A 26,657-nucleotide genomic window follows, 5' to 3' on the forward strand; every position below is an offset into this window, starting at 1 on the left:
CCAGTTGGTATTGCCCCAGGAGGTTCAGCCACACTGGCACCGTCCTCCTCGTTGCACCCGCCCCCTCCCCCACGTCACTAGCCCTCCAGGCTCCCTTTCCATCCTATCATAGCTATTCCCGCCCTTCCGAGCGCCCATTCGCTGCCTGCTCAGACCTGCGACTCTCCCATTGGCAAAGTGAGCCTCCTCTGCCTCAACCGATTGGATGCTCCACCTGTCAATCATATTCCATTCCACCGTCCCCTGCTCCCTGAAGGACAGGTCTGTCGTCCAATCCAGATCCATAGCCGGGAAGTGGTGGCAACGCATGGCCGCGCCCCTTAGCAACGCAGCTCTGCCTCACAAGAGGCCGCCGAGGGGGTGACTGGGGGAGTCACAAAAGATCGGCGGGAGGAGCCTCGCTTGTGATTGGTCACCGCGCTGGCCAATAGCAGTGTCCCGTCTCCTCCGCATCTCCTCAGCTACGAAGGCGGGTGCTTGGTCGAGGGAGATGATGCATGGGTAGGAAGGCGGGGGAGAGCAGGTGAGGGCGAGTGGGGGCGGGGCCTGCGCGCGCATGCGCACTCGTTCTCCCTGCGGCTCACCTGTTGACCGCACCGCCGCAGTCGTGTGAGGCGGGCGGGGACACGCATGCGCGGTGGCGCTTTGGCGGCGGAGGCCGTGCAGGGACAATCTTGTGCGCGCTCCGCCTCCTCCTCTCAGCGCTCTGGACGCTGACAGCCCGGCCTGCGCTGGAGGGCGGTGGCTGCGGCGGGAGGCTCGCCGCCTTCTCGGCTGGAGGTCTGCGGAGGGAGGGTAGGTGCCTGGGGGAGGCGGCCGGGCAGGGCTCGCTCCCTCCCCTGAAGAGCTGGACGGGGCTCGGGGGCTGCACCATCTCCACCCCCACCTTCCTAGCACGAAGTGGGTTTTTCACCTGCTTCCGATGTCAGGCAGCTGGTGCAGGGCAGGGTTAGGTTACTTCTCTACAGTGGGGTCCTGAGCCAGCTTGGCAGGCGGTGCAGCACCACCTGCCACTGCAAATTGAGCACTTCGCATGCTTCTGCCTGTCAAGGCCCAGGCTGCTGAATTTATAAAATAAGAAAGCTGAATACCTGCTCTGTTTCTGTGCTTTGAATCCAGCTGGTTGGTAAACAGAAGTTCAACTGCTGAAGCTTTTTTCTTGCCTCTTTCCCTGCCAAAGCTAGGTTTCATCTGCTCAATTTTTGCTTATCAAGCTGCTGTGTGTTATTTGGGTACAGTACTTAAAGTGCGCGATACCATAGTCTTTCGCGATACCAGAGTCAGAGCGCGATACCATAGTCTTTCGAGACTGAAGGTTGCCAATACATAATACTTAAAGTGCTTATATGCTGCTTTTCAACCTTCTCCCTCTTATTTCATTTTTATGCCTGTTGTGTTGCTTGCTTAAAGGTGCAGAAGTTCAGCAGGTGAAACTTTCTCACATCTTCACCCCCTTGCCAGGAAAAAAGCTTCATTTGTTTGTTGGGTGGCTCTTGTAAAGTTCTACCTTTTTAAAGGAAGAAACAGTGGCTCTGTTTTCTTTGGGGTTGAACCAGCAGCTTGACACACAGATACTGAACAGGTGAAGCTTCCTTCTCTTCTTATCCCTATGCCAGGAAAAAGCTTGCAGACGTGGGGGCTGGGGCTTGCCCACAAAGGACAAGGGAGGGGAAGTGGGAGATAAGGAAAGGCTGCTCCTAGATGGGACATGTGTCTGAAGGTTCCTGTCTTGAGGAATTGAAGTGCATAGCGTTGAGGAGTGTTTGGTGGGCTGGGGATTGTCCTTGGGAGCTAAAGGATCTGAGCTCAGGACGGTGCATGGTTGGAAGAACTCCAAGTGTTCTAGCCCTAATGGTGTTTTATATACTGGGAAGCTAGTGGGATGAGGGAGAGGAGGAATAGCCCGTGAGAAGAAGGGGCCTAGGTGAACTGGTGCCTCTGTCTGGCTTTGGGAGCTTGCTAGAGGCAACTGCTTCTTTTGACCACAGGCAAGGCTGCCGCCTATAGGAGTCGCTGAAGGTAAGAGGGATGCATGTGAACAATGGGTACCATTGTTGGGGTGAAACCATTTTTGGGGTGGGAGGACAAGGTTGGTGAGGATTGGCCTTCACCTAAGAGAGAAAAAGAGTTTCACTTCTGTGTAAGGAGTTGGCAGGAAAGGACCGTTATAGCTTGTAATATGACTTCTGGGGCAAGGCCTTAATGACTGAGAGAGGCAGATATGACCATGAAGGAAGAGCGGCTGCCATCACAGAATAAGCTTGATATGGGAAGGGTTCATTTTAAAGTTGGTGGCTTGATTTTTAAAGGACTTCTTTTGAGAGCAAATGTACAGCTTGGACTTTGTATTGTCTGTTGTGACTGATATCCGGTTGTGGCTGGTTCTTTACGGAAGGAGCGGTTGTGTTCTGTGCTTGAGCTGTTGTCTGGAAACACCTCCTGCAGTTGTGGAGTGGTTTCTTGATGAGCAGGAATGTAGTGTCTCTTCCAGTCACCTACTGATCCAGTGACTCAGTCATTGGGTGTGTTGGGACACTAAATCTCCACTATGAGGACTTTTGCCAGTTATGTTCATAAGGTTTGTCTGACCAGGCTACAAAGACATTCCTACTATGTCCTTTCAAGGTGATGCATGCAGCTTTTCAGGCTGCTACTATATAAGTAGGAGATATAACGTTGAAAAGAATCTGAGTAGTAGGTGATAGGACAGCATTTCTTCACTTCATGGGAAAAATACTTCCAAACCATAGTTTTGGACTTGCATCTCTGGTTGTCTTAACTGCATTGCTTTATTCTTTATACAGACCATTCTTGCCCTTATTTGTTTTGCCTTCTCAACTTTACATGTTTCACACCTTTTTGTCAGTTCCCTTCTGGGGTTTGTCTTTGTAATGTTGGATCTATGCAGAAGACAAAGACACCACTTGATCTGACCCACTTCTGCCTGTAGAGAAAGAAGTTCATCTGACTTGCGTGTTTTCATCTGTTAACCAAGTAATTTGAAGATAGAGGGATAAAAGTGTCCAGAGCCTGCTGTGAGAGGTGTTACCATAGGAAATCATTAAGATGAGTTCCATTAAAGGTGTGCCTACACTTCTGTAGAGCAGAGCTGACCAACAAGTCTAACTTGCTGCAGTTTCTCAACCCACTTATTTTTATGTTGCATGCTTGTTCGGTGAGCTCATGGCCCCTGAAGATGGCACAGCATTTGCAGTGCTTGCGAAGGGTGTATATATAGATATATAACTCTGGGGAGAGAGAAAATGTAGAAGGGAATTGGCAGGTGGTAAAACCTTACCAAAGAGCCAGGTAATGAATACTGGGAAATATTGGTTGCTGGGCAGTCTCCATTCACCTCAGTCAGGCTTGCACAAGTCCTTCTGGAATGAATGGACTATGTTCAAAAGCAGTGCTGACTGTGTCGAATCCTTTGAGTGTCTGCATGGATGAGTGTGATCAATTGGAACTCTGCAGTGCTGTGTGGTCTTTGCAGTGAGGGAACTAAGACTGGAACACCTGTGAATGGTTCAGCAGGAACTCAGGTGGTTATGGAAGCCTCTTCTGGTGGTCATTGAAAGAACTCTGTGAGGGACCCAATGAACAGGGAGATGGTGGATTCTGCCTGATGGCTGTTTAACTCCTCTCCATATATCCTCTTCCACATGAGTATTTCCCATAGCACCTTTCATTAGGTTCAGTTCACAAATATAACTACCTTTGTAGGTGGTCACTTGAAATGAAGCTTTAAGTTGCAAGACTTTATAGAAATAAAAACAGGAGAACATACCTGAGGCAGAATATACCAGCTGTAAATACTGTATTGGAAATAGTTTACATCAATATTCTCAGGGTGTGTTTTAAAATATTGAAAGAAAATGTTTCTATGGGATCAAAGGGGTTAGGTATAGGTGGTACTCTAGGACGGTAAAGGGTACCTTCTCTGTCATCAGCAGAGCGCAGCAGGAAGTGCCAGAAGGTCTCTGAAAGTTGCAGAGTCATTCCAGAAGAGTCAGGAACCTTCAGGATGGCACTTGCAACCAGTGCATACCCTTTTAAAATGGCCAACGAAAGCTTCCACCTGCCATTGTAAAGGGATCCACAATGGTCACAGGAACCATTCTGAATGTCCCTGAAGCCTCTTGAAGGTCTCTGCATAGTGGATAATGAGAATAGTTGCAGATAACAAGAGAAGGTAGCAGTTCTGCCCCCCCCCCGGTGGTATTTTTTGTGTGTGCCCCCCAGCAGAAGTTGTGATGATGGTTGTACTGCTCACTAGCTTGTGATGACTGGACATAGGTTGGAAGCAAATAAATTTAGTTCTCCATGCTGTCTTTTTGCATTTGTGTGTAAAACACTGCTTTTCTCTGCTCAGGCCAAAAATGAAACAGTGCTGTCGTCCTTATCAACAGAAGCTCTGAATGGCAACATAATTAAGACTTTTTTCAGAGTTACTGGCTTCTTACTGAGTGACTGAAATCTGTGGAAAAGCACCCAAAATGCATGGACCGTGGTTGATTTAACAATTGTGGTGTTCCAACCGGGAGTGTGCAGTTCAGTCAATGCAGTAACCTTCTTCAGGTGCTAGTACATAGCTTTTGTACTTTGCCCTTGTTGCCGGTTCCCCCAGGATATGGAAAGTACCATACCTATAAGTTCCTCTAAGCTCAATTGATGTTGAAACTTCCATTAGAGATGTGTTGACTGTGTCATGGTAAGGACAACTCTCTTTCCACAGCAAAGGCTTGAAGGAAATAGTGTTTGATCTGAGGCATCAGCGATCCTAACTGATAGCACTGATTTCAAGATGGGGATCACTAACATTGTCCATTTTGTGTGAGCATAAATGTCTCTTGAAAGCATGATGGCAGTGAATGGTCAGCGACACCCAATTTGTAGGTATTACTGACTGTCTCAAGCTGCAAACAACATAAATCATGCAGTCATAACTCTGCTGGTTCATATATTTCAGGCTTCATTGTTTTCTGAGCACTACAGGGCTGGAAATTATACCTTCAAATGCTGACTTAATAGGTTTATCTGCTAAGTATAGTTGTGAATTCAGGGAGTTGGAGATTACTGTAAGAATTGCATGTGGTAAAGGCAGGGCATACTGTATTCAAAGGTCATTTTCTTAAGACTAGCTGTATAGGATGTTGGAAGGGTGTTAAATCTATGACATCTCACTTACTCTCTGCTGAGTATGATGAATTTGATCTTAAAATACTATGTGTAGCCTTGGGCTTATAGGATGGATTTAAAATAAGGTGATGCTCTTGTGTTCTTCCTCTGAAGCCTGAACTTCTAGTTGTTACTGTGTGACAATATTTCTAGATGCTTTGAGATTTTTGGAGTGAAGGGAGGTAACCTGTGTACAGTATGTGAGTAATTTCAGAAATGTGAAAATATTTGAGTGCTCTAGTTCAGTGTTTCTCAAACTGTGGGTTGGGACCCACTAGGTGGGTTGCGAGCCAATTTCAGATGGATCTCTGTTCAATATTTTATTTTTAATATGTTAGACTTGATACTACCGTGGTATGTGACTGCATTTGAAAAAAATGTTACAGACCTGTACTTTTAACAGGCTACTACGTATATGCTTTTAAGAGTTGGTAGAATTGCAACCTAGGATTGTTCCTGCTTGATGTCACTTCCAGTGATGACATCACTTCTGGTGGGTCCTGACAGATTCTCATTCTAAAAAGTGGGTCCCGCTGCTAAACGTGTGAGAACCGTTGCTCTAATTAGTTGTGAGCTCTTTAGCTGAGGGTGAAACCACATACTGCAAGAGAAATATAGGATCCCAGGTCTATGATAGAAGAATGCCAAAGTGGGGTCACTTGCAGAGAGAAAATCTAGCAGTGCAGTAAGGGCATCTTTCTGTTTGCTGAGTCTCTCCAGGCCATTGCACATCATTTCTTTTCCCTAGCCAGGCCCTAAATCCAGAAATAAGCCTAGGCTGGGGGAAGGACACCCCTCCCTCTTGTGCCTTCAGCTCCTCCCCTGCAAGTATTCAACTTACATTTTTGTTATCGTGCCAAATAAGGATTTGGGAATATGCATTTGCCAAAATATATAATTCCGCCCTGAGAAACCAGTTGTATGCAACAAATCCATACTTGTAAATCTGACAAGACTGTGGTGGGGATTGTTCTGGTTACATTTGGTGTGTTCAGGATCAGAGGAAAGACATTTTTCGTTTGGTCTCTAGTTATATTGGTGAGGTCAGGATAATAACACCACCAATATTAATCTAAGAATGCTATTCTATAATCTGATTTGATTAGTGAAAATTTAAAAGGTATTGCAAGGTAGTTAACTGTAACATTGAACACTGTTATATAAATTTGGGAAATGGAATTGTGGAGTAAAATGAATTTGTCTTACTACTGCTTACCAAAAATCACTTGACTTTTTTTTAGAGTCTGTGAAGTACTTGGAGCAAGTGTTCAAAGAATTGCATGCTTATTGTGGATAAATGTGGATACAAAAAAATCTCACTTAGTTGATATAAAACTAGACAGTTAGCTCTTCCAGAGGGCCACACAAGTTGGGGAAACACAAGACAAGCAAAACCTATGCTGGAAATGCTTTGGTAATGGTTTGACTTCAGTGCTATTGGTCCAAACAAGGCGATGGCCTTGTTTGGAAAACTTAAGAGGGTAATTGTACGTTGGCAGTGTTTGTCAAAACAAGGATGAGACTTTGAACCAGCAGCCCTTGAAAGACAGGTTGCCTGGCTTGTTTGGCTCCAGTCACGTAGCACAATTAGAAGGATCTCTTAAGCAGCCATGGCAGGCTGCTGATGTCTTCAAAGGAAACTGTGCCAGCCTCTGAAGACAGTTCAGGTTGTGTGGAGTGCAGATGCCTCTCTTCATATCAAAATAGAATTGCTGCAATGACCCAAGAGGGCAATGGATTGATGATGTCACTCTGTATTTCCAGGATATAAACTGAACCCCCAGAGAGCAGAACATTTGGGACACATAGCGTATTCACCACCCTCACCTTGGCGTACACGTTATGAACCCTTTCTGGAGTATGTCTACAAGTTCTATGCGCAAGGTGGAGTATGACAGAGAATCAAGGCCTATCTTCTAATGCATGAAATATGTTTACTGTGAAGTTCTGTTCTTTCTTTGTCTGCCCTTGGCCTTACTATGTTCTGAACAATTTTGTTAAAGAATATACTAATCTTAAAACATGACACTGTTTTTTAAAAGAAAAAGGTACTGTGGAATCCGGTATAAAACATCCTTTGAATCCAAGGAAGTTTGACTTAAAGTTTCATAAACATCAACAGTAGTTTCCTTTATCAGAGTGACCTTCTGGGTCATATGTGCTTCAGAAAGGCTGTTTGCTTATGTGGAGCTTCCCATCCATTTAGAGCTGGGCAGTAGTTGAAAGAGGGCATCTGGTATTTAGGGTTTTTCTCAAGTGTTAACATTTTTCTCAAAAGCAGGCTTAGGTACTGCCAAACTTCAGTCAGTTTCATAACTGCAAGTAGCCAATTCTGTGCAATAGCCAAATAAGTGGCTTGCATATCCCTTGCATAAATCTTCATCATCCTAGAGCAGTGTTTCCCAAACTGTGAGTTGCAACCTGATTGTTGGTGGGTCTTGAGACCGATGAGTTGATAGCAGACAAGGAAAATGTATTGAGCCCTATGGAAAGTGAAACAGAGATACCTGTATGTGTTTACTTAAGAGTAGGCAAGTGTGTCTTAGCTCATATTGAAGGGGAGCAAAAGGCCACCACCAGAATGGTCCTGATCTGATAAACGTGGAGCTCAACAAACACTCCAGAAGCCGATCTCTTCTCCTCTTGCCAATAGTAAACAGGTTAAAAACAGAGGCTTGAGCAACTGGTAAAGCGAAACTAGTCTTGTGAAGCTAGGTGGGTCCTGACAGAGTGTTTTAAAAAAAGTGGGTCCCAGTGCTAAAAAGTGTGAGAACCACTGTTCTGACCTAGAGCATTGTCTGGAAATGTGCGGGGTGCTCACCTTTCTGAAGCAAGACAGATCTGGGTCTGGTTGGTGCCTGATGAGAGACTGCCAGGAATGCCTTCTTGAATTCCATGGTAGAAGAAAGGTGGAAGCTATAAGTATCTTGGTACTTGAACTTGGTGTGTGTGTGTGTGTGTGAGAGAGAGAGAGAGAGAGAGAGAACTGGTGTCTTAACCAGTGAAGTGTGTGTGCTAAAGAACTGTGAATGAATTGAGGTCTAATTTAGCAAGCTTTGTATTAAGTAAGCAAAGCTAAATTTTATGCAGCAATGCATTTTTTAAATAAGAAAATGTCCCTCTTTGCATCTTAAGCATTGAATACCACTGCAATGAAACGCTCTGTAATGTGATTTCTTACAGAGACCTGAAACAGAAGAAAAGGCTCTGGTTGGCGAAGTGAAGAACAGTCCTCCACGCACCGCTCCCAAAAAGCAGCTACCTTCTATCCCCAAAAATGCCGTGCCGATGACCAAGCCTGCTTCTCCTGCCCAGTCTGCTAATGGAACGCATGCCTCCTACGGGCCTTTCTACTTGGAGTACTCTCTCCTGGCAGAATTGTATGTCTTTCATTCCTCCCTTTTTCCTAGTTAGAAATGCACTGCTTTGTGTCACACGTGCTTTATTTTCTATAGAATGTTTATTATGCTGTTTATACTTCTGTTCAACTGGGATGGTGTTGGGTTTACCACTGGCTGAGAATCTGCACCCATTCAGTCATTCCAATCCCTAATCCCTCAGTACTGGTGATAGAGTGTTGTGCTCTACTTCTCTCAAGGGCGCAAACCAGTGTCATTGTGGCTCTTGTGAGGCTTTGTGCCACAACCCCTTACAGCCAAGTGCCAGCACTGAACAGAATGAGTATCAGCAGCCCAGTCTTATTAGTTGGCTTTGCTTGTTGCTTTTACTTCATTAGTGCTTAAGTGGAGCTCTTCTGAGTGTGAACCTTTCCTGCAGGTCTTGAATATTTGACACTTCCTTCCTTCCTCTGTAAGATAGGCCAGTATTGCTTTCTCCATATTACAGTTTGGAGCAGGGGGCCTGAGGCTGAGAGAGACTTGTCTGAGGCCTTCTGGTGAGCTTGTAGGAGAAGCAAGACCCTATCATTTGTAGCTTATTCTTTTAGTCATTGTGCTATACTTTTTTGAGTAGCTAGGGTTGCAAAGCATTCTAGGGAGGAGTGGTTTCTTCATTGTGCTTCTTTTAGACTGTAACATCCACCAGAAGGGTTCCTGTTCTGATTTGAGTGGATTAAATAATAGCCCTACCATTACAAAGGTGTGCTTTGTCCAGTATAACAACCAAGGAAGTGACCAAAGTGAATCTTTTTTTTTTTTTAAAATAAGAGAAATCAACCATTTCACTAATCCCATTTCTCGGGATGTAGAAATGTAACTCCAAGCTGAAAATTGAGCACTGCAAGAATTCAACACTGGTGGAGTTCACGGTGGTGGTGCGCTTTTTTTTTTTCCCCAGGGGCGCAGGCCTCACAGATGGCACAGTTGGTGACAGAACTCATTACTGTCCTGTTGACTGGTTTTGTTCAATTAAACAGACTTGTCTGCTTCAGCTAATCAAAAGCTTATTTATGAAAGCTTATTTGAGGCACACTGTTTTGGCAGAATGCTGCCGGTGCTCTTTGCTCTGCTGTCCTAGGACAGCTGAGTAAAATTCCGTTCATTAACGCTGTTGGCAACACAGCCCCTCTCTTGTCCTCTCAATTGGCCTTCAGCAAAAACGGAGCCTTGGGAGTCTCCTCTTAGGGCTGCAATCTGATTGTGTTATGTAATGTGTGCTAAGAAGTGAAAAAAGACCAGGAGGAATTATTCCCCTGCAACTGTACACTGTAACGCGGTCTGCCACAGCCAGTGAGAGTGCATATGGTTCTCGGATGCCTGTTTCTTTTGTAGTTCCTCCCATGGCTTCTTCCAAATTATAGTAGGCAGGACAAGGGAACAAGATTGTTACCTCATGATCAAGTCAAAAGCTTGGTCACCAGGAATCTTTCCTGTACCATAATTGGCAAATAATGCAAGATCCCCTCCTGTCTTCAGAATGCAGCACCTTTTTATTTCTTTTATATCCTGCCCTCCTTCTGTGGAGCTCCTGGGTTGTCTCCCATGCAGGCACTGACCAAGCTCAAACTTCCTTAGCTTTGGCCAAGTGGCTGCATCAGTGGCCTCAGACCATCTTCGCACTTGTGGTTTGTCGCTCTTTCACGATGCTTGCAGTGGTGCTTGTTCAGTGAAGCTGCTTGGCAGGAGATATTGGAAAGACAAAAGGAAATAGTGCACAGTGAATTCTGTAGATTAATTGTTTCAAGATGTGGCAATGGCCACAAGCTTAGATGGCATGAAAAGGGAATTTGATAAGTTCACGGAAGAAAAGTCTGTCGGTGGAACCTCCCTGTCTAGTGCAGTGTACCACTGGATTCCAGTTGCAGAAATGCAAATGCAGCATTGGAGAGGGCTGTACCTTTGTCTTCTGCTTGTGGGATGTTGAGAATAGGACGCTGGACCGCATTGGCCTTTTTCCAGCAGGGTGCCTCTTGTGGTCATTGTGTGTCTGCTTTCATTCTGCAGCCCCTTGCGCTGGTGCCTCTTCAAGGCTTCCCATATCTGACTTTTTTCTGTCTCCAAACACATCCCTAAAGCCAATAAAATTCCATAATTGGCTGTTTCAGTTCATTCCAGGTCTGCCACAGGCCTTCTGATCTTGAAGTATGCCTTTGTGGTTCTTGCAAGTGAGTTGGCTGTCTGCCTTCACACTCACATTGGCTTGGCTTCTCTGATGCAAGAGGGAATCTTGCAAAGTCATGAAACTCTCTATTTCAAGATGATGGGAAGTGTTTTTGATTTGGCATGGTAAGGTTCATGGGCAGTTTCTAGGCGTACAGAGTGAGGGAATGTGCTTACTCTTATGAAGTAGTGTGTGAGAGATTTTCAAGTCAATGCCTTGCTGGTATAGTTAGGTTGTCTTATCTGAGAATTTTGGTGGAGAGGCTTCTTTGCCTGTTACATTAGAATAAGACTTTTGAAAGACTGGGGCTTTTGCTGATAGCCTTAATCCTAACTTGCTGGGTTTCATTTTTTTTACAGCACCTTAGTTGTGAAACAGAAATTGCCTGGTGTCTATGTGCAACCTTCTTATCAGTCTGCATTAAGTAAGTTTGAAATTTCTGCATTTCTGTTCTCTTTTCTATGCTAAAACTTAAAAAAAATTTAAAACATTGTACCTGGTTATTCTCTTCCTCTTTGCAGTGTGGTTTGGTGTAATATTCATAAGGCACGGGCTATACCTGGATGGTGTATTTAAATTTACAGTCTACATCCCTGACAACTACCCAGATGGTGACTGTCCAGTGAGTAGAAATTGATTTTGTATATTGTCTTTCAGGCCGAAGCCTCTCAAAGCAGTTTATGTATCATTAAAAAAAAAAAAATCAAGCCTCTGATTGCAGCTACTGGTGATTTTTAAAGGTGCAGCTGGCCTTCTGGGTTGGATGGTCTGGTATTTGTTCTTGTCCCTCTGAAGGAAACGAGTCTTAACTGCTCTTGGCAAATGGGATTGGTTTAGATTCCACCAAGAAGATGCTTGTGTGGAAACATCTGCTATTTGCCTCAGCTTTGTTCTCAGTGCGTGTGAGAAGGAAATGATTTGTCTGCCTGCTCCTTGCATGACTGTGACTCTTATTCTCTTGAGAATCCATTTCTCAAATCAGACTCCTTCAAGCAAGTAGCAGAATGTTCTTGTTTACCCTCTGGCTCTGGCAGATCTCTAAAGACCATGCAATTCAGCCAGGCCTGGACGTTTTTATGGCAGTGAGTGGAGAAACTTTTGGCAAAGGAGCGTAAGCCTTTAAGTGTAAGGAACTACACTGAAACCCTTAAAGGGAAATAATTTTAAGGCTTTAAGTACCTTCTACAAAAGCTTGAATTGACCAGTGGTGCAACTAAATTCACTTAGAACACTGTGTATCAGCTGGTTCCTTCTTATGCCAATTTGGATGTACTTCATTTCAAATCCTCATCCTCTTTTTTCTGGGTGTGTTTATACTATGGTGAGACGTTTCTTTTGATAACTGCAAATGAGAAAACTAAACAAGTTGGGGGTTAAGTTGTGAGACACAGAACAACTTGTATTTTGAAAGTTGCTATATGGGGCTTGTTCATGGCTCTATATCTGAGGGAAAATCTTAATACTTGATGAATCTTCCTTCCAAACAGGTAGTTTATTTTTAATTTGTAGAGGCAAATGCCCCTGAGATTCATTTATTGCTCCTTTGGGTTAGTATTGCCCTGGTGTCAAGATTCATAAAGGACTCCTGTGGTTGGCTGGAGACTTGTAGGAGGGATGCCTCTGTGAACTGGCATGTTTAGCTATGTTTTATGCTGCTTTGCCTCCAGCTCAGGATGGCACACATGATTCTGCCTCCCCCCTCCCGCCAATTTTTATCCTGTTAAGTTAGGCTGTGCGCGTGTGGTTCTGAACCCTGCTTGGCCTGCTCTGAGTCCAACACTCTTAACTACTATATGATACTGGTTTAGATGTGACCACCAGCTGACCTCCAAATGCATTCATGTCGCCTGCTGGCCCTTCTTCTGGAAAGAAGAATCAGGAATTTGGACTGTGTCGCCAGTGGCCAGGGAGCAAAAAGACTCTGCAGATAAATTCTGACCTACAGAAGTGTTCACCTATTGGTCAGCCAGCCTTCAATTCCATCTCCTTTGGGAACTTGAACTATCATCCACTGATGGAGGCCTGGAGAAACTGTCCTTTTCTATGTATATCCTAATTATATTATGCTTTCTGTGGATTTAAATGTAAGCTGCTTTAAGAACCAATTTTGTCTGAAGAGCAGGATATAAATATGTCTACAGAAATATGTGTAAACTAGCCCTTGATTTTCTGAGCAGTGAGACATTCACAAAATGGGTCTTCTGAGAAATGTTACCTTTTTGAGTAATTGCATTATTGGATGGCACAAAATGAACAAACAATGGAGCATGGAAGTTTTTCTGCAAGCTTGTTAGTAGCCACTTGCCTGTGCTGCAGAAGAATTTCTCCTAAATGACCCAAGAAAAGCTGTTTCCCTTTTCAGAATAGTTGGTGGTTCTCCCTGTGTTAAACCAAGTACACAGTCTACACAACTGGTAAAAAACTTAGATCTTAAGTCTCCTTTCTCTTTCCCCCTGCAGCGCTTGGTTTTTGATCTGCCCATCTTCCACCCACTAGTAGATCCTGTCTCAGGTGAACTGGATGTGAAAAGAGCATTTGCCAAGTGGAGGTCAGTGGGGGTGCTAGAACGTAGATAATGAGCAGTGGGTCTGTTTAGATGCTTCACTCATGGTGCTTCTTTGGTCTCCTTTGCTTCTCCTAAAGGCGAAATCATAATCACATATGGCAAATACTGATGTACGCGCGCAGGATCTTCTACAAGATTGACACAACCAGTCCTCTGAATCCTGAAGCGGCTGTCTTGTAAGTTTCTAAAGGGGCCCACTGGCTGTATAGGAATACAGTCTGTCTGGCTTGACATGCCATCTAATTAAAAGCAAACTAAGGCAGTAGGATATCTCAGAGGTGAAGGGAACCTTTTCCTTTTCCACTTCTCTTTAGAATAAGAGGCTTGCATTTCAGGTTAGATAATTGCAGCCTAGTTGGGTGGAGAGAGGTTCTCTTCCAGGCCCTGTACTTTGGTATATGACCTCATGGCTAATCTCATGCTGGATATTGAAGACGTGTTTGTGAGTCGACTACTCCAAATCTGTGTGTCATGCAATTGTAGCTTATTTGTCACTTGCACTTGAATCATTTCGATAAATGCAAGGTGTGTGTGTATGTATAAATAATTTGTCTTGGTCTTTCTCCCTCGTAGATATGAAAAGGATATCCAGCTTTTCAAGAGTAAGGTGGTTGACAGTGTCAAATTATGCTGCAGTCACTTATTTGATCCCCCCAAAATAGAGGATCCCTATGCAATTAGGTAAGTAGCCATCATACTGTTCTGTCATGCCATTTACTGTGGTATGCCACAAAAAGTATGTAGCTACTGTTTTGTGTTGCAAATTCACTTATGCACCAGAATTCACTTATGCACCAGAAATTGTAAGTTAAGGTACCCACCTTAACTTCTGTACTGTCCAAGCCTTAAGCATGTCTTGCAGTTCCCTTGCTTTGTACTTGCTCACATTGCTTAGCTTCCATGTACACACACTTTCAGTGAACTTTGTAGCAGCAGGTAAACCTACAGAAATAGATTTGGGTTCATAGCTCAATAGAAGAGCACCTGCTTTAAATGGGGGAAGTCCTGGGTTAAATCTCAAGGTAGGGCTGGGAATGAGCTGTTTGAAAGCCGTAGACAGTACTCACCTCAATGATCTGATTCCATGTTAGTCTGCTGCAGTTGCAAGCTAAGAATGTTGTAACATTCGCATTGTTCTGTGTGAGAACATGTACTGTATCTCTTTTAAGATAACTAGTATAGTGGTTGTCTTCATTGTTGGCTATGAATTGCTAGCTTTTCACTTACTATGGTGTCATTTCATTTCAAACTTGAAAAATATTTGCCATGCAGGCTTATTTTTTTTCTCTTGCAGTTTTTCTCCCTGGAATCCAGCTATACATGATGAAGCTAGAGAGAAGATGTTGACCCAGAAGGTATGTGCGTTGTTTGTTCAAGCAGGACTTTAAACCACCTCACAAATGAAACTCCGTTGTTTTGAAGGAGGCAGGACTGGAGTTGGGGGAGGCTCCCCTTACTGAAGGGAACCTTGCCCTCACCCTTGTGTGCCTGATTGCATAACCCTGCCTATGAAGCAAATGAGAGGAACACACCTTGCAAAGTGCAAATCAACCAGTTTTCACACTCTACTTCTGTGTTAGTCTCCATGCTGCTAAATACTTGTTGCCTATAAAACAAACTGACATATGTAGCCTTACTAGTTTCTCAGTAAACTCTTGCTCATAATCTGTAGAGCAGGAAGTTTCTTTCTTGGTCATTCCCTCCATGTGATCTGTTAACCTGGGTTTCAAAGCTTCAGGGTGATGCTTCGGTGACAATTGAACATGGCTATAACTGTCGGAGTAACAGGTTCATCCAGTCTCCATAAATACAATTATATTGGACCTACCTCACACTTCTGTACTCTGCAGGCAAGCAGTTGCTTGTGTTCATAGCTTTTGGATGCCATGATGTGGTATTAGAATATTTTAGAACATTGCAGTTTCATCCATAAGGAATTGCATCCTTCTCGCCTCCCCACGCCCATTTGGCTCAGAAACAGGAACACAAGGTGGCTTGTGTCATTTACTTGCAAAGTACTAGTTATTTCAGTAGATGCTAATATCCTTGGCTGTAAAGAAGTGCTGATAAATAAACTTCTGACATCTGCCTCTCTTGTACTCTGTCTTACTGCTGGATCATAAACTAGCATATCCAATTTCTTGGCCACAAATGTGAACTTTTTTTCAAACAAATTTTCTACTGTTGTCTCTACTTTGAGCCCTTCTGGGGGGTAGAAGTCAGTGGTTTATCTGTATCAATGCTAAAGAACTAAGCCTAGTTTTTCCACACCCACCCCCCTTGGACTTGAGAAGAACACTTGTCTTCTCAAATAGGCTCATCCACCAGTCTAGAGCATTAACATTCCTGTTTATCATTGCTAGGGTTACATATTTGTCTTTAGAGTTCTGGAGTTCTCTCTGAGGCTGGGAGGACATTCTTATTCCTCAAAGTCCTCAGCAGAGCTGCTTCCATCCTCAAAGGCTGAGGCCTACTCACTCCCCCATTCAGACTGGTGGATGAACATATTATGACCAGACCATCTTCAGGTAAGAACTGGGACAACCCTCTTATCTGTTGTGTATCTATTTCAGTTATTTCTGGAATCTGTTATGCAAAACTGCATTTAATACAGTTTTATCTGTCTCATGATGAGGTCTGGACTTAATTGGCCCCAGTGACTCTCCAGGTAACTGAAGAAGTAGTCCTTTCTAAGAGATTTGTCTTGGTCAAGAAGGAATTTCCTTGCTTTTCATAGAGGTTGGCCTGCTTGCTGGTATGGGGGAAGAATGTTTGAACCCTCCTAACACAGTCAGATTGAGCCTATTCTCATGACACAATCAGGCTGGGAAATTGGTTTGAGATATACAAAATTATGCACGGGAAGGCTAGAGTGGATAGAGATGCTCTTTATACTCTCACATAACACCAGAACCAAGGTACATCCACTAAAATTGAGTGTTGGGAGAGTTAGAACAATAGAAAATATTTTACTCAGCGTGTGGTTGATCTGTGGAACTCCTTGCCACAGGATGTGGTGATGGCATCTGGCCTGGACACCTTTAAAAGGGGATTGGACAAGTTACTGGAAGAAAAATCCATTATGGGTTACAAGCCATGATATGTGCAACCTCCTGATTTTAGAAATGGGCTACGGCAGAATGCCAGATGCAAGGGAGGGCACTAGGATGCAGGTCTCTTGTTATCTGGTGTGCTCCCTGGGGCATTTGGTGGATTGCTGTGAGATACAGGCCCTGCTGAGGGCCGGAAGTGATGTCATTAAATAGATCATAACCAAAAACAAACACTTTTTTCACTTAGCTGCAAATAATGAAAGAGAAAATATATGAATCTCAATCATATTTCAAGATATGGGAGAGCCCAATTTTCATGTGGGCTGTCCTTTCAGCAGGAACACCTCAGTACTACTCAGCAGCTGAAAGCCATATAAAAAGCTCCTGCGGGCTGCATCCGGCTCCTGGGCCTTATGTTTGACACCCCTGTCCTAACAAGTATTAATTCAGTGTTGGTCTTATTTTTCCTGTCTTCCTAGAAATTGGAGGACCAACAATGTAAAAGCATGCAAGTGTCTGGCCTATCATGGGTGAAGCCTGGCTCGGTCCAGCCTTTCAGCAAAGAAGAAAAGACTCTGCCCACTTAGCCTCTGAGGATGACAAAACACTCAAAACTTTCTGCAGGTAGAAGGAATGTATCAGAGAGCCAAGCAGCAAAGTGGCCGTTTTCCTCTTTGGATTAGAGAGTAAATGCTAGCAGTGACTCAAGTAAACCTGCTGAGTGGATTGCTTGGACTCTTCTTGATGTTTTACACATGTGTTTTAACTGCAGCCTGGAGGTTGGAAACAGCTCTTAATATGGCTGGATTTTTGCTAGCAAAGTCCACCCTGGGTGGGTTGAAACCTCAAGGTGCTAATGGGGCCTGAGGTCTTAAATGGGGTTACTTTTAAGCTTTTTTAAATTCCTTCCAGGGCTAGCATTTTTTTTTAACAGAGAGCAAGCAGGAAAAAATTTGTTCCAGAGGTAATCTGTGTTTATGTAAACTAATATAGCAGAGTAAAATACTATATTTAAAACTTTTAAATGTATTGGTTTCTATTGTAAATACATTAGGATATGGAATTTGTAAATAGTTGGTTCTGATTCCTTCCAGCCCTCTTAGGGGCAGCAAGGCTGAGATTGGCATGTATGTGTATCTGACTTTTACCAGTTGACCTTGTCCACTAAGGGGCTGCCTCTAACATGACTCATTCCATGATCTTGGACCTACACTCAAATTGCCTGCAAACATCACACAGGAGATAAGTCACACTTTTTACTACAGACGCACAACTAGCAAATGTGTACCTTTTCTCTTCACGATGTCTGCACGCATCTTAACATGGTAGTCCTGAGATCTGTCAGTTGTGATCGAGGCAGCCCTGAATTGCACATTAGTCAGGAAGGCAGGAGCAAGAACAGTGAGTCCTGGTTATGAGGCTTTTTAATGATAACAAATATCAAAGCTCTCACTAGTGCTGTTATGGATTAATAAAAGTGTAAGAGGATCTGAATAGGTTCCCTCACTGTGTACTGACATAACTAATGTGTACTTAATAGTGGCATCTTAAAAAAAAAAATAAACCAATCACAGTAAATTGTTTGTCTTGTCACTCCTGTTACAGTGGAACTATTTTGTCACAAACTTCAGGGATAAACATGAAGGTTTTTGGCTTGCAGTTCTTTTGCAACAACTTAGGCCCCAGTTGCTTATCCTCAAGTAGCAGAACTGAAACACCTCTCCAAGTTTACTGAAAGCTATAAATGGTTTAGATGCCTATTGATTCAAAGGCAACATAGTTGAAGCCATTGATTTGCTGCAGACTTTGTACACAGCCCTCAGTGTAGCATCTGAAGTAACTGTGCTCCTAAAGATGAACCACAAACTTGTCTTCTGGTCCCTATTCTTTGCCTTCATTTTCCCTTTTGTCAGTTTAAATCCTAAAAATTGTTTTCAATGTTCTTATACAGCATTTTCTTAAAATCACTTAGGGCTGAAATAGCCTTCCTGAAATGAAGTACCTTCATTCTGCTGTTTAGATACAATGCCCCTCTTAGACAAAAACGAAACACTGCATGTTGTAGGCTGCCTCTGGGGACATACAACCAGATGCTACTGAATAAACAGAAAGCCAGCCATAGAACCTTCAAATGTATACATTAAGCATTGCTATTTGTATACTTTCAAATTAAAAACAATGGGGGTCATTTAGTTCACAATATTTCTTATGGTTTGGCTATTAAAATATATTTAAAAGTGCCACTGCAAAGATAGCATTTCAAACTGTTTTCAAGCCCTTGAAGTGCTATCCTCCAATTAAAAGTTCACTTAAAACATTGCACAGCTTTAAAAAAAGACAAAACCAGCAGTGTTGTATATACATAAAAGTGCCCCAACATTACCTTAATTTTCAAAGGGCACAGGAAAAAACCCAGACCAAACTAGTCAAGGACAAACTTAATTTTTTGTAAAAACTTGCTAAAATGCTGCTATTCCATCTCCAGTGTAATCTTCGCCACTGACTGTGCTGCTGCAGCCCTTCAGTGCTCCCAGTTTACAACAGCTACACCAACTGCTGTTCTCAAGACACCAGCTAAAACTGGTGTCAATTCCAACATCCTGGTCAGACAAATAGCTTCCAAACTTGTTTTTGCTCTTAATTGCCACAGTTTCCAAGCACTACAATGGTGGGTTTATCAAATAGCTATATAAAATTAATGCTTTCTGAACTAATGTGTAGACACCACCACATCCTACTGGACTAAACATTTATCGATCATTTCTGCCAATAAGTTAAGATGCTGCAGTGAGAAAAGTGCAGCCAGCAACATCTCCTTTGCACACAGAAGTCTCTGCTTTCTTCTAAGGAGCACTGCAGTTCACTGGTGTAACAAACCAGCCTCTTTAAGAGTTGCAGTTCATTTGGTGCCAGAAGCAGCAGGCCCTTGGAAAGGTCCCCAAAATACTTCATGCCTCCATGGAAAAGTGCCTTAAATGCGTGAAGGTTGCAGACTCTGTCATTACTGGCAAGACGGCAAAGAACATCCAGCCCAAGAGTTTGAATCTCAGTGAGAACCTCTATCATTTGCCACATCTTGTAGCCTCCGCAGGAGGGCTGTGTGATTTTCAGGGCACATGCGCTTGGCGGGTGATTCTGCACCCTCCTCCAGGACAATGCTCCTCTTCTTGGTAGATGTCTCACCAGTTCTAATCATACTGTTAATCTCATGAAGCCGCTGAAACAGACCAGGAAATAAGGAGAACAGTGAGCGCTGCTGCTTGCTGCCCATTTAAGTCAGAGCATTTCTCTCACTGGCCATAAAGACTTGAATGTACACTAAGATTGTAGAGCAGTGCTTCTCCAACTGGTGGGTTGTGACCCACTAGTGCAATGTAACGCTTACCCCATCCCTTTGAGCTGGTAAGGGATGGTGCTTCCACTTACTTGAGTCCCAGTGCAGGCTGCTGAAGGCTGCAGGAGGTGCTCAGAGGCCAGCGCAGCCCTCCCCAGGGCCCTCCGAGGCTTGGAATCTTGAAACACAACAATCGCAAAGCACTTCCTGTTTGGAGGAGGTGCATTGCAACCACTCTGTTTGAACATTCCAAGCCTCTGAGAGCCCTGTGGAGGGCTTCACTAGGCTCCCCACACTTCCACCACTGGGACGCAAGTAAAAGCGCCCTGCTTTGAGACACGATCCTGGGGATCGCTTCCCTGCCCTTGTCCCTCTCCCACAGAGACTTACGGAGAAAGTAAAGCTCCCTCAAAGTTTGAGAACCACTGTTGTAGAGGATACAGTGAAAGCCTCACAAAGGCATGGCTGTAAGGCAGAGATTCTCAAACTGGAGAAGCTGTCTGTACCCCTTTAAGGGGCAGGGAGGGAAGAATGCAGCTGCATGATGGGAGCAATCTTTCTGCTGCCACCGCAGCCACCACCAGGGCTCACAATGGCCTTTGAGGGTGTTCGAGCCCTGTGGATGCCCCTGCAGGGCTCCCCAAGCCTTGCAAAATCACAACCATATCCAGTTTTCAAATGCAAAACCAGAAGTGCTATTTATTTTTAGATTTTATGAAGCTTGGGGAGCCCTGCAGGGGAGTCGGTGGGGCTCCCTGCCTCCCCCCAGAGGCCAGTGTGAGTTCAGGTAAGTGTAAAAATGCCCCTGAAAGCCCTGGCAGCAGCAGCACAATTGCTCAGATCATGCCAGTGCATTCCCCTCTCCCCCACAGAGACTTACAGTGGCTTCCAAACTCCTGGAGAGTTTGGGAATTGCTGGCTTTAAGGTCATGCCCTAGCAGCCACTGTAGACAACTCAGTTGGATCCTGCAAATGATACCAATTACATCTGTCAAGCCATTTTGGCTAAGAATCTTAGAGGCCCACCCTTACAGGTCTTAAATACTGTGTCAATTTGCATTAAAAGCCATAGTAAAAAGGGAAAACTCTGGTGACTATGTGGCCAATAATCAAGCTTGTCTTTTCCAAAACATTTATTCTGAAGATTGTTTCCAGCGGAAGAGACTGCTGAACAGTCTCTTTTGGGGCTTAAACCATTTCTGCCCAACGATGCATATACAGGGATCAAATGTACAGGGATCAAATATACAGGGATCCCAACGATACAGGGATCAAATGTGTACTTTTGGAGGCTAGGCAGAAGTGGAATAATTATTAAGCTAGAAATTGCTGCAGATTACTTGGGTTCTGAAATGCATTAAGTCCTGATGTTAGCTTATTTGACAATTAAAAAAACAACTAGGTGTATTATAAAAAGAGGTTTTCTCACAATTGTAGTTTTTCCTGGAACAACTGCAATCTCAAAAAGAATATTTACAAAGAGAAGGATATATTTATCAACAAATTACAGTCTTGTTTTAGCTTCCAGGTTAGGAACATAAAACAGCAAACAATACAGAGATACAAATCAAGCCAATATCAAAAGATTTTACAGCAGAATCAGAACAGCTTTCCTCAAAGTCTTCTTTAAAAAGCCTGGTATTCCTCAAGTGCCTGGAGCCACACCTCTTATGCCTAACCATAAGTCCTCAGTCAGAGATATAGGTAGGCACCCTACACTTGGTTGTAAAAAATGTTTTTAACCTTCAAAAGATGACGGTGGCTAAAAACAGATTTTAGATATTAGCCATTGGCTCTTACCTTTGATGGGCTGCTGCTGAAATAGTAGAATATTTTCTCTCGTGGAGACAATGCAGACTCATTTTTGTGAGGGGAGATGTAAACAGAGTGGTTCTGAGACAGCTGGATTCTGCGAGGGGAGCCACTTCTTACAAAAGGATATGGAGACAGGGAAGGAGCTTCAGCCTATTACAGGAAGCAGCAAATTTTGCTTTGTCAACAGAGCAGAAAAGTGACCATGCAGTTTCATGGGGATCCACAAAAGAACCTGACATCTATGAGATGACATTTTGCATTCTGAACTGTATATACTTTTGTTTTTGAAACAGTAAGATTCAAATAATACTTTCAAAAGGAGTGTGCATCTGATGGCCATTTAGAACCCAATTCAGAACTCATACTATGCTCCAACTATATTAATTTCAAGATCTAAGAGTGCAATCTTGAGGAGTACTTGGTCTGGCGCAAGTCCCTTGCGCCTGCATGGGAGTGTCACAAAAGCGTGCATAAGGCATGTTTGCGCTTCTTCAGCAGTCAGCTGGACGTGCAATTGTTCATGGAGACTGAATATAACCTCTGCACCACAGCGGAAAAGTAAGGTTGCACCAGCTGAGGGCGGACACATGGGGAGGGTGGAATTGGGGCATTATGAGGTGTGGAGAGGATGGGTGGCAGGCAGGCGGGTGGCATACCAGCCTGGGGGGGATGGGACCAGCTTCTAGCACTTAGGCGGGATTGTAACCACCTTCCTCTCTGGAGCATCCCAGTGTTACACTGGGCTGCTTGGATCTGAACCAGTGATTTAGCTGGTGGAGATCCTAGTAGTCACACTGAGGTGGCTGCCACATGACAAGGGGTAAGGGAAAATAAATCCCCTTACTCTGAGTTGCGCTGAATCCACCTGCTACTCTGTGCTGGGTACAGCACAGGCCAACTAGTCTGCCTGTTCCAGCGCAGGATAGGATTGGGCTGTCCATATGGTAGCAGACACAAGTTCTGAGGAATTTGTTTCACTGGGTATGTAAAGAATATTTTTGATGCATCATGGAAGATATAAACAATAACCCAAACTTTATTCAGAATTGTCACAAACAAGGGTAGAAAAGGGGATAACTTGTTAAAAACCCTTCTAAGGAGTTAATCTCAAGACATCAGTCATTTTACATCAGCCTGTACAAGTATGTACTCTGGTTTACATTTAGAGGTGCCATTTTGAAAAAGACCAAAAGCCAGCTACAGGTGTCTCTCAGCAGCTCACCTGAGGCACCGCTGTCTCATTCCCCTCTGAGCAGGATAGTAAAGACCTGTAGGCTTGCAGGAAAGGAAATAAGCAGCACACAGTCAGGCAATTGTCCGCTCAACTGCGAGCAACTACAGAACTGTGATGGAATGAAAGGGATGTGAACAGCCACAAGGAGCTAATGCCAACTGGGTTTAGAAAGAGAACTTGTGCTGAAGGGCCAGTGGCAGACCTATCATTAAATGAACAGGGCAAATGCCCTGGGAGCAGAGCCTCATGCAGCTTTAGGACCGCACGGACGCAGTCAGAAACTGTGCTTCCGGTTTGCCAGAAGCATAGTTTAAAGTGTTGGAAGAACTTCAGGAGGCTTCCCTGATGCGTCCTGGAGTCACACGAAGCTCTGTGCACTCCAGATAAGCGGGAAGGAGATTTACGCACAGGGAAGGGCGGGATCCCGTGGGGGGGATGTCTTCGTGAACCTTTCCCGTGGGGCTGGGAAGATCAGCTACTGCGAAGAGCAATTTATCCATCACAGTTCAGATCAGTATTTTAAAGCCATTTCTGCCCAACAATGCATATACGCAAGAGGGATCAAATGTGTACACCTGTGAGCTGGGCAGAAAAAAAACACTGGACTTCACTTCTAGCAGTAAATGTTAGCACTAAATGCTTTATAACATTAATGAGACAGTAAGGCAGCTGAGAAGAAGGAAAGACTACTTACTCCATTGGATGGAGAGTACTTCAGGGCAAAATCTTTAATTTGGTCAATGTAAACATTATTATAAAACTGAATCAGATCACCACGTTCTTCTTCCTCAATGTCACTGTTGGCCCCAGTCAGGCGTGTTGGAGTAGGGGGAGCACTGCTAGGTTGTGGGACTGGCAGGGTGCTGCTAGATCTCATCACTGGGCTAGAGTCTCTGCTTGCTGTGAAGGCATAATGAAAGTTTTAAATAGTCCTCAGTTCAATGGTTAAAATTCCTTAAGAACCTACTAAGCAAGTATATCACACCATTTCCTTCATTCTACCACTCTCCTCTGCTACTTGATGACCTCTAAAAATGCTCCAATACAGCATATGATAACTGTTCTTAGTGAGTCTGTACAGCAGGTGTAGGCAACCTTTAGCCTGCTGAGTCTTTCATGTAACTTTTGTTATAATTCCAGTATATTTCTAGTCTTCATATTTCTGAAGTAAAAAATCTCAAACAACGTGACAGTCAAATTTTCTAAGTACAGTTTCATGTACTCAATATATTTCTTACCCTCAATTCAAAGGAAACTTAGAACTTTCTTCTTGAGTCTTCTGGTCCCTGCTGGTCATTTAGGCTACAATCCTATGCTCACTTACCTGGGAATATGTCCCACTTAATGAGATTAACTTCTGAGTAGACCCTAATAGGGTTGTGGTGTTAGTGGTATTTCCATATGTTCTCAACAGACAGCTGAGATCCTTGACAGTTTTAATAGTCATTACCATTTATCATTAACTTTTCCAGCCATTTTTGTGAAGTTGGTAACTTCACACAATGATTGCCCTTAGATATAAAAGCAAATTGCAGTTAGCTGTTGTGAGCACGTCCAAGCCTTTGGCTCATACCCTCTTCCACGTCTTCTACAAGCAACAGGAAGAGATTAGAAACTGCTGCCCAGGGTTTGCAGCAAGCCATAAGCCGCCTACAATCTGGGGTCCAAATCTACAGTTCGATTCAATTTTACCAGCAAGCTGTAGTTTACCATGCAGAAGAAAGGAGTAGTTGTATGAGCCCAAGGATGCTTATGCTCCAAACAGCAAACTACAGTTTGCCATATCTGAATTAAGACCATGCAGGAGAAAGCTTAAAAAAAACAAATGAGAGGGTGATTGACTGTGGAGAAAAAAAAATCCTGAGCTTCGTCAAGTATGGTTAAAATCAATGACGTAAGTTAGTTGTGACTAAACTTACTGTAACTCTCACTGAATTAAATGAGACTCAGAATTCTAACCTGCTGAAGAGACAGTCCATTGTTTCTTTTAAGTGTGTTGCATGTTTTCATCAGATCAATGCAAGCAAAGAAAGAAAAAAAAACTTTCCATATACACTTCCTTTACCTTTGGCACACTTCAGAAAGGGTCTCCCATCAGTATTGCAAGAACGTTATAGCCACTTACTTCTGTCTTTATTCGTCTCATCAGGGGAATTCTGTTGGCTCTCATTGTTGCCCGAATGCCTTCGCCTTCTGCCTTTAATCAAGACACTTCGATACACCTTCCAAATGCCAAAGTGATGGAAGATAGTGGATGAGTCACAGAAGACTATTCATTGTCTCAGGCAGCAGAGGCTTAAAGTGTAAAGTGCTACATACTTTTAATTACCGCTATGGAGCTTTCCACACATGTTCCACAGTACACAAAGAGCTACTACACGCATGGGCTGTGCCACTCATTCCAATGGAAGAACATAGGAAAAGCCCTGCTGGATTAGGGCAAAGGCCCATCTTGTCCAGCTTCCTGTATATCACAGTAGCGCACCAGGCGCAAAAGAGAACAAGATACCTGTACTTCCCTGCATCTGGCATTCTGAGCTGGCCTACTTCTAAAACCAGGAGGTTGCATATACCCATCATGGTATATGGTACTGTTCCTCCAAAAATCTGTCCAATTCCCTTTTCAAGGCATCTAGGCAAGGTGCCATCATCACATCCTGTGGCAAGGAGTTCCACAGATCAAACACACACTGGGTAAAGAACTGTTTTCTTCGTCTGTTCAAACTCTCCTGCCATTCCATTTTAGTGGATGTCCCCTGGTTCTGGTGCTGTGTGAGAGGGAAAGGAACATTTTTCAATCTACTCTATCCACCCACGCACATGGTTATGTCTCAGTCATGTCCCCCCTCAAGAGCCTTTTTTCTAGACTGAAGAATTTCAGTGGTGCACATTAACTACCCAAGTTTTCTGTTTCTTGTGTTTAATTGAATGGGACATTACTAATGAGGAAAGCTCCAAACTAACTGTACAGAAAGTAACTATTTAAGTCTCAAAATTCTGCACAAAATCCTTATTAGCTTCTGCAAGAGAAAAGCCAAAATTGGCTGGGAAGATGAATGATACAAAATCTGCTTAAAGTACTCTGATTTGGGATTTTGCCTTAACTGGCAAGTTAAATTTGGGAATTTTGGAGGGGGGGTGGTAAATACAAAGGAAGCAACAGAGCCACAGAAGCACAGAGGGCCACAGAGGAATTTGGGGCAGCTGGTTTTTATTAAAATCCTTACATTCCAAGAATCACTGAATTGAAAAAAGATTTGTTACAACTACAAAGATAAAGGCATATGTTAACTCCTTATGTTTGACCAATGAAGTGTTCCTGATGCTTTTTTAAGGCAACTGGTAACAAAAAGCAGTCTGAAATATTAGCAATTCAGTCACAAAAACTTGCTTACATGGCTTTTGGCTTGTGGCTGGGTCCGATAGCAGCGCATGATGTCTTGAAATGAAGTGTTTTCTTTTGTAACCTAGAATATGAAAGGAGAATCCATGTGATTTGCTGAAACAAGTCCACTCATCTTTTCTGATAGCCCAAGATACATATTTTGTTACCTTTGCTATTACATAAATAGCACACATCAACAGCTGGTCTAAATGACGGTCCATCATGAGCTCAGAGCACTGCACCAGTGAGAATTCAAAACACGTCCAGATTTTCTTCCTCAGATCATCGGAAATATCTAGCTTGAGGCAAAGATCTCGCAAACGGACACTTGCTAAGTGGAACACCTGTTGGAAGAAGGAGACACCATCAGAACTAGTCTACATTTTTTTTTACATTCTGCTTCTTATTTCAAAGACATAAATGTTTAATTATAAACATTAAAAACATACCTGTAATGTTACTACAAATTTATTGTATGTGAGCTGTCTTACTTAAGGTGTTCCGTAAAGTCAGGCCTATATACACATCTAAAT

General features: G+C 43.5%; 2 protein-coding genes across 3 annotated transcripts in view; one reads left to right on the top strand and one right to left on the bottom strand.

The window, feature by feature from the left end:
* The first annotated feature begins 661 nt into the window (after positions 1-661).
* Positions 662-26,572, top strand: AKTIP (AKT interacting protein). 2 transcript variants are annotated; one of them, XM_066637870.1, is made up of 10 exons: positions 662-795; positions 6,943-7,062; positions 8,362-8,558; positions 11,097-11,161; positions 11,259-11,359; positions 13,197-13,285; positions 13,381-13,479; positions 13,877-13,984; positions 14,598-14,658; positions 26,211-26,572. In XM_066637870.1, exons 2-10 carry the CDS (start codon positions 7,021-7,023, stop codon positions 26,232-26,234), a joined length of 786 nt encoding a protein of 261 aa, XP_066493967.1. In that variant the 5' UTR covers positions 662-795; positions 6,943-7,020; the 3' UTR covers positions 26,235-26,572. The 2 variants fall into 2 exon arrangements, with proteins under 2 accessions (XP_066493967.1, XP_066493966.1); XM_066637869.1 differs by lacking the exon at positions 26,211-26,572 and adding an exon at positions 16,836-17,934.
* Positions 17,763-26,657, bottom strand: part of RBL2 (RB transcriptional corepressor like 2) — a 30,716-nt gene continuing 21,821 nt past the window's right edge. The window contains exons 17-22 of the mRNA XM_066637868.1: positions 26,292-26,468; positions 26,135-26,206; positions 24,865-24,961; positions 23,434-23,639; positions 21,491-21,655; positions 17,763-19,573 (exon numbers count right to left, since the gene is read on the bottom strand). Of these exons, the coding sequence (XP_066493965.1) occupies positions 19,403-19,573; positions 21,491-21,655; positions 23,434-23,639; positions 24,865-24,961; positions 26,135-26,206; positions 26,292-26,468 (888 nt within the window). The 3' untranslated portion in view covers positions 17,763-19,402. The remainder of the gene's footprint in view (positions 19,574-21,490; positions 21,656-23,433; positions 23,640-24,864; positions 24,962-26,134; positions 26,207-26,291; positions 26,469-26,657) is intronic.

The sequence above is a fragment of the Tiliqua scincoides genome, chromosome 9, assembly GCF_035046505.1.
Source record: "Tiliqua scincoides isolate rTilSci1 chromosome 9, rTilSci1.hap2, whole genome shotgun sequence".
NCBI lineage: Eukaryota > Metazoa > Chordata > Lepidosauria > Squamata > Scincidae > Tiliqua > Tiliqua scincoides.

What these genes read in the sequence shown, in the direction of transcription:
- AKTIP (XM_066637869.1), top strand. Translation starts at nt 7,021, where the DNA reads ATGAACCCTTTCTGGAGTATGTCTACAAGTTCTATGCGCAAG. An exon ending in ACCCAGATGGTGACTGTCCA is followed by an intron (nt 11,360 to 13,196) that starts GTGAGTAGAAAT and finishes TTCCCCCTGCAG; the next exon opens with CGCTTGGTTTTTGATCTGCC. An exon ending in AGAGCATTTGCCAAGTGGAG is followed by an intron (nt 13,286 to 13,380) that starts GTCAGTGGGGGT and finishes CTTCTCCTAAAG; the next exon opens with GCGAAATCATAATCACATAT.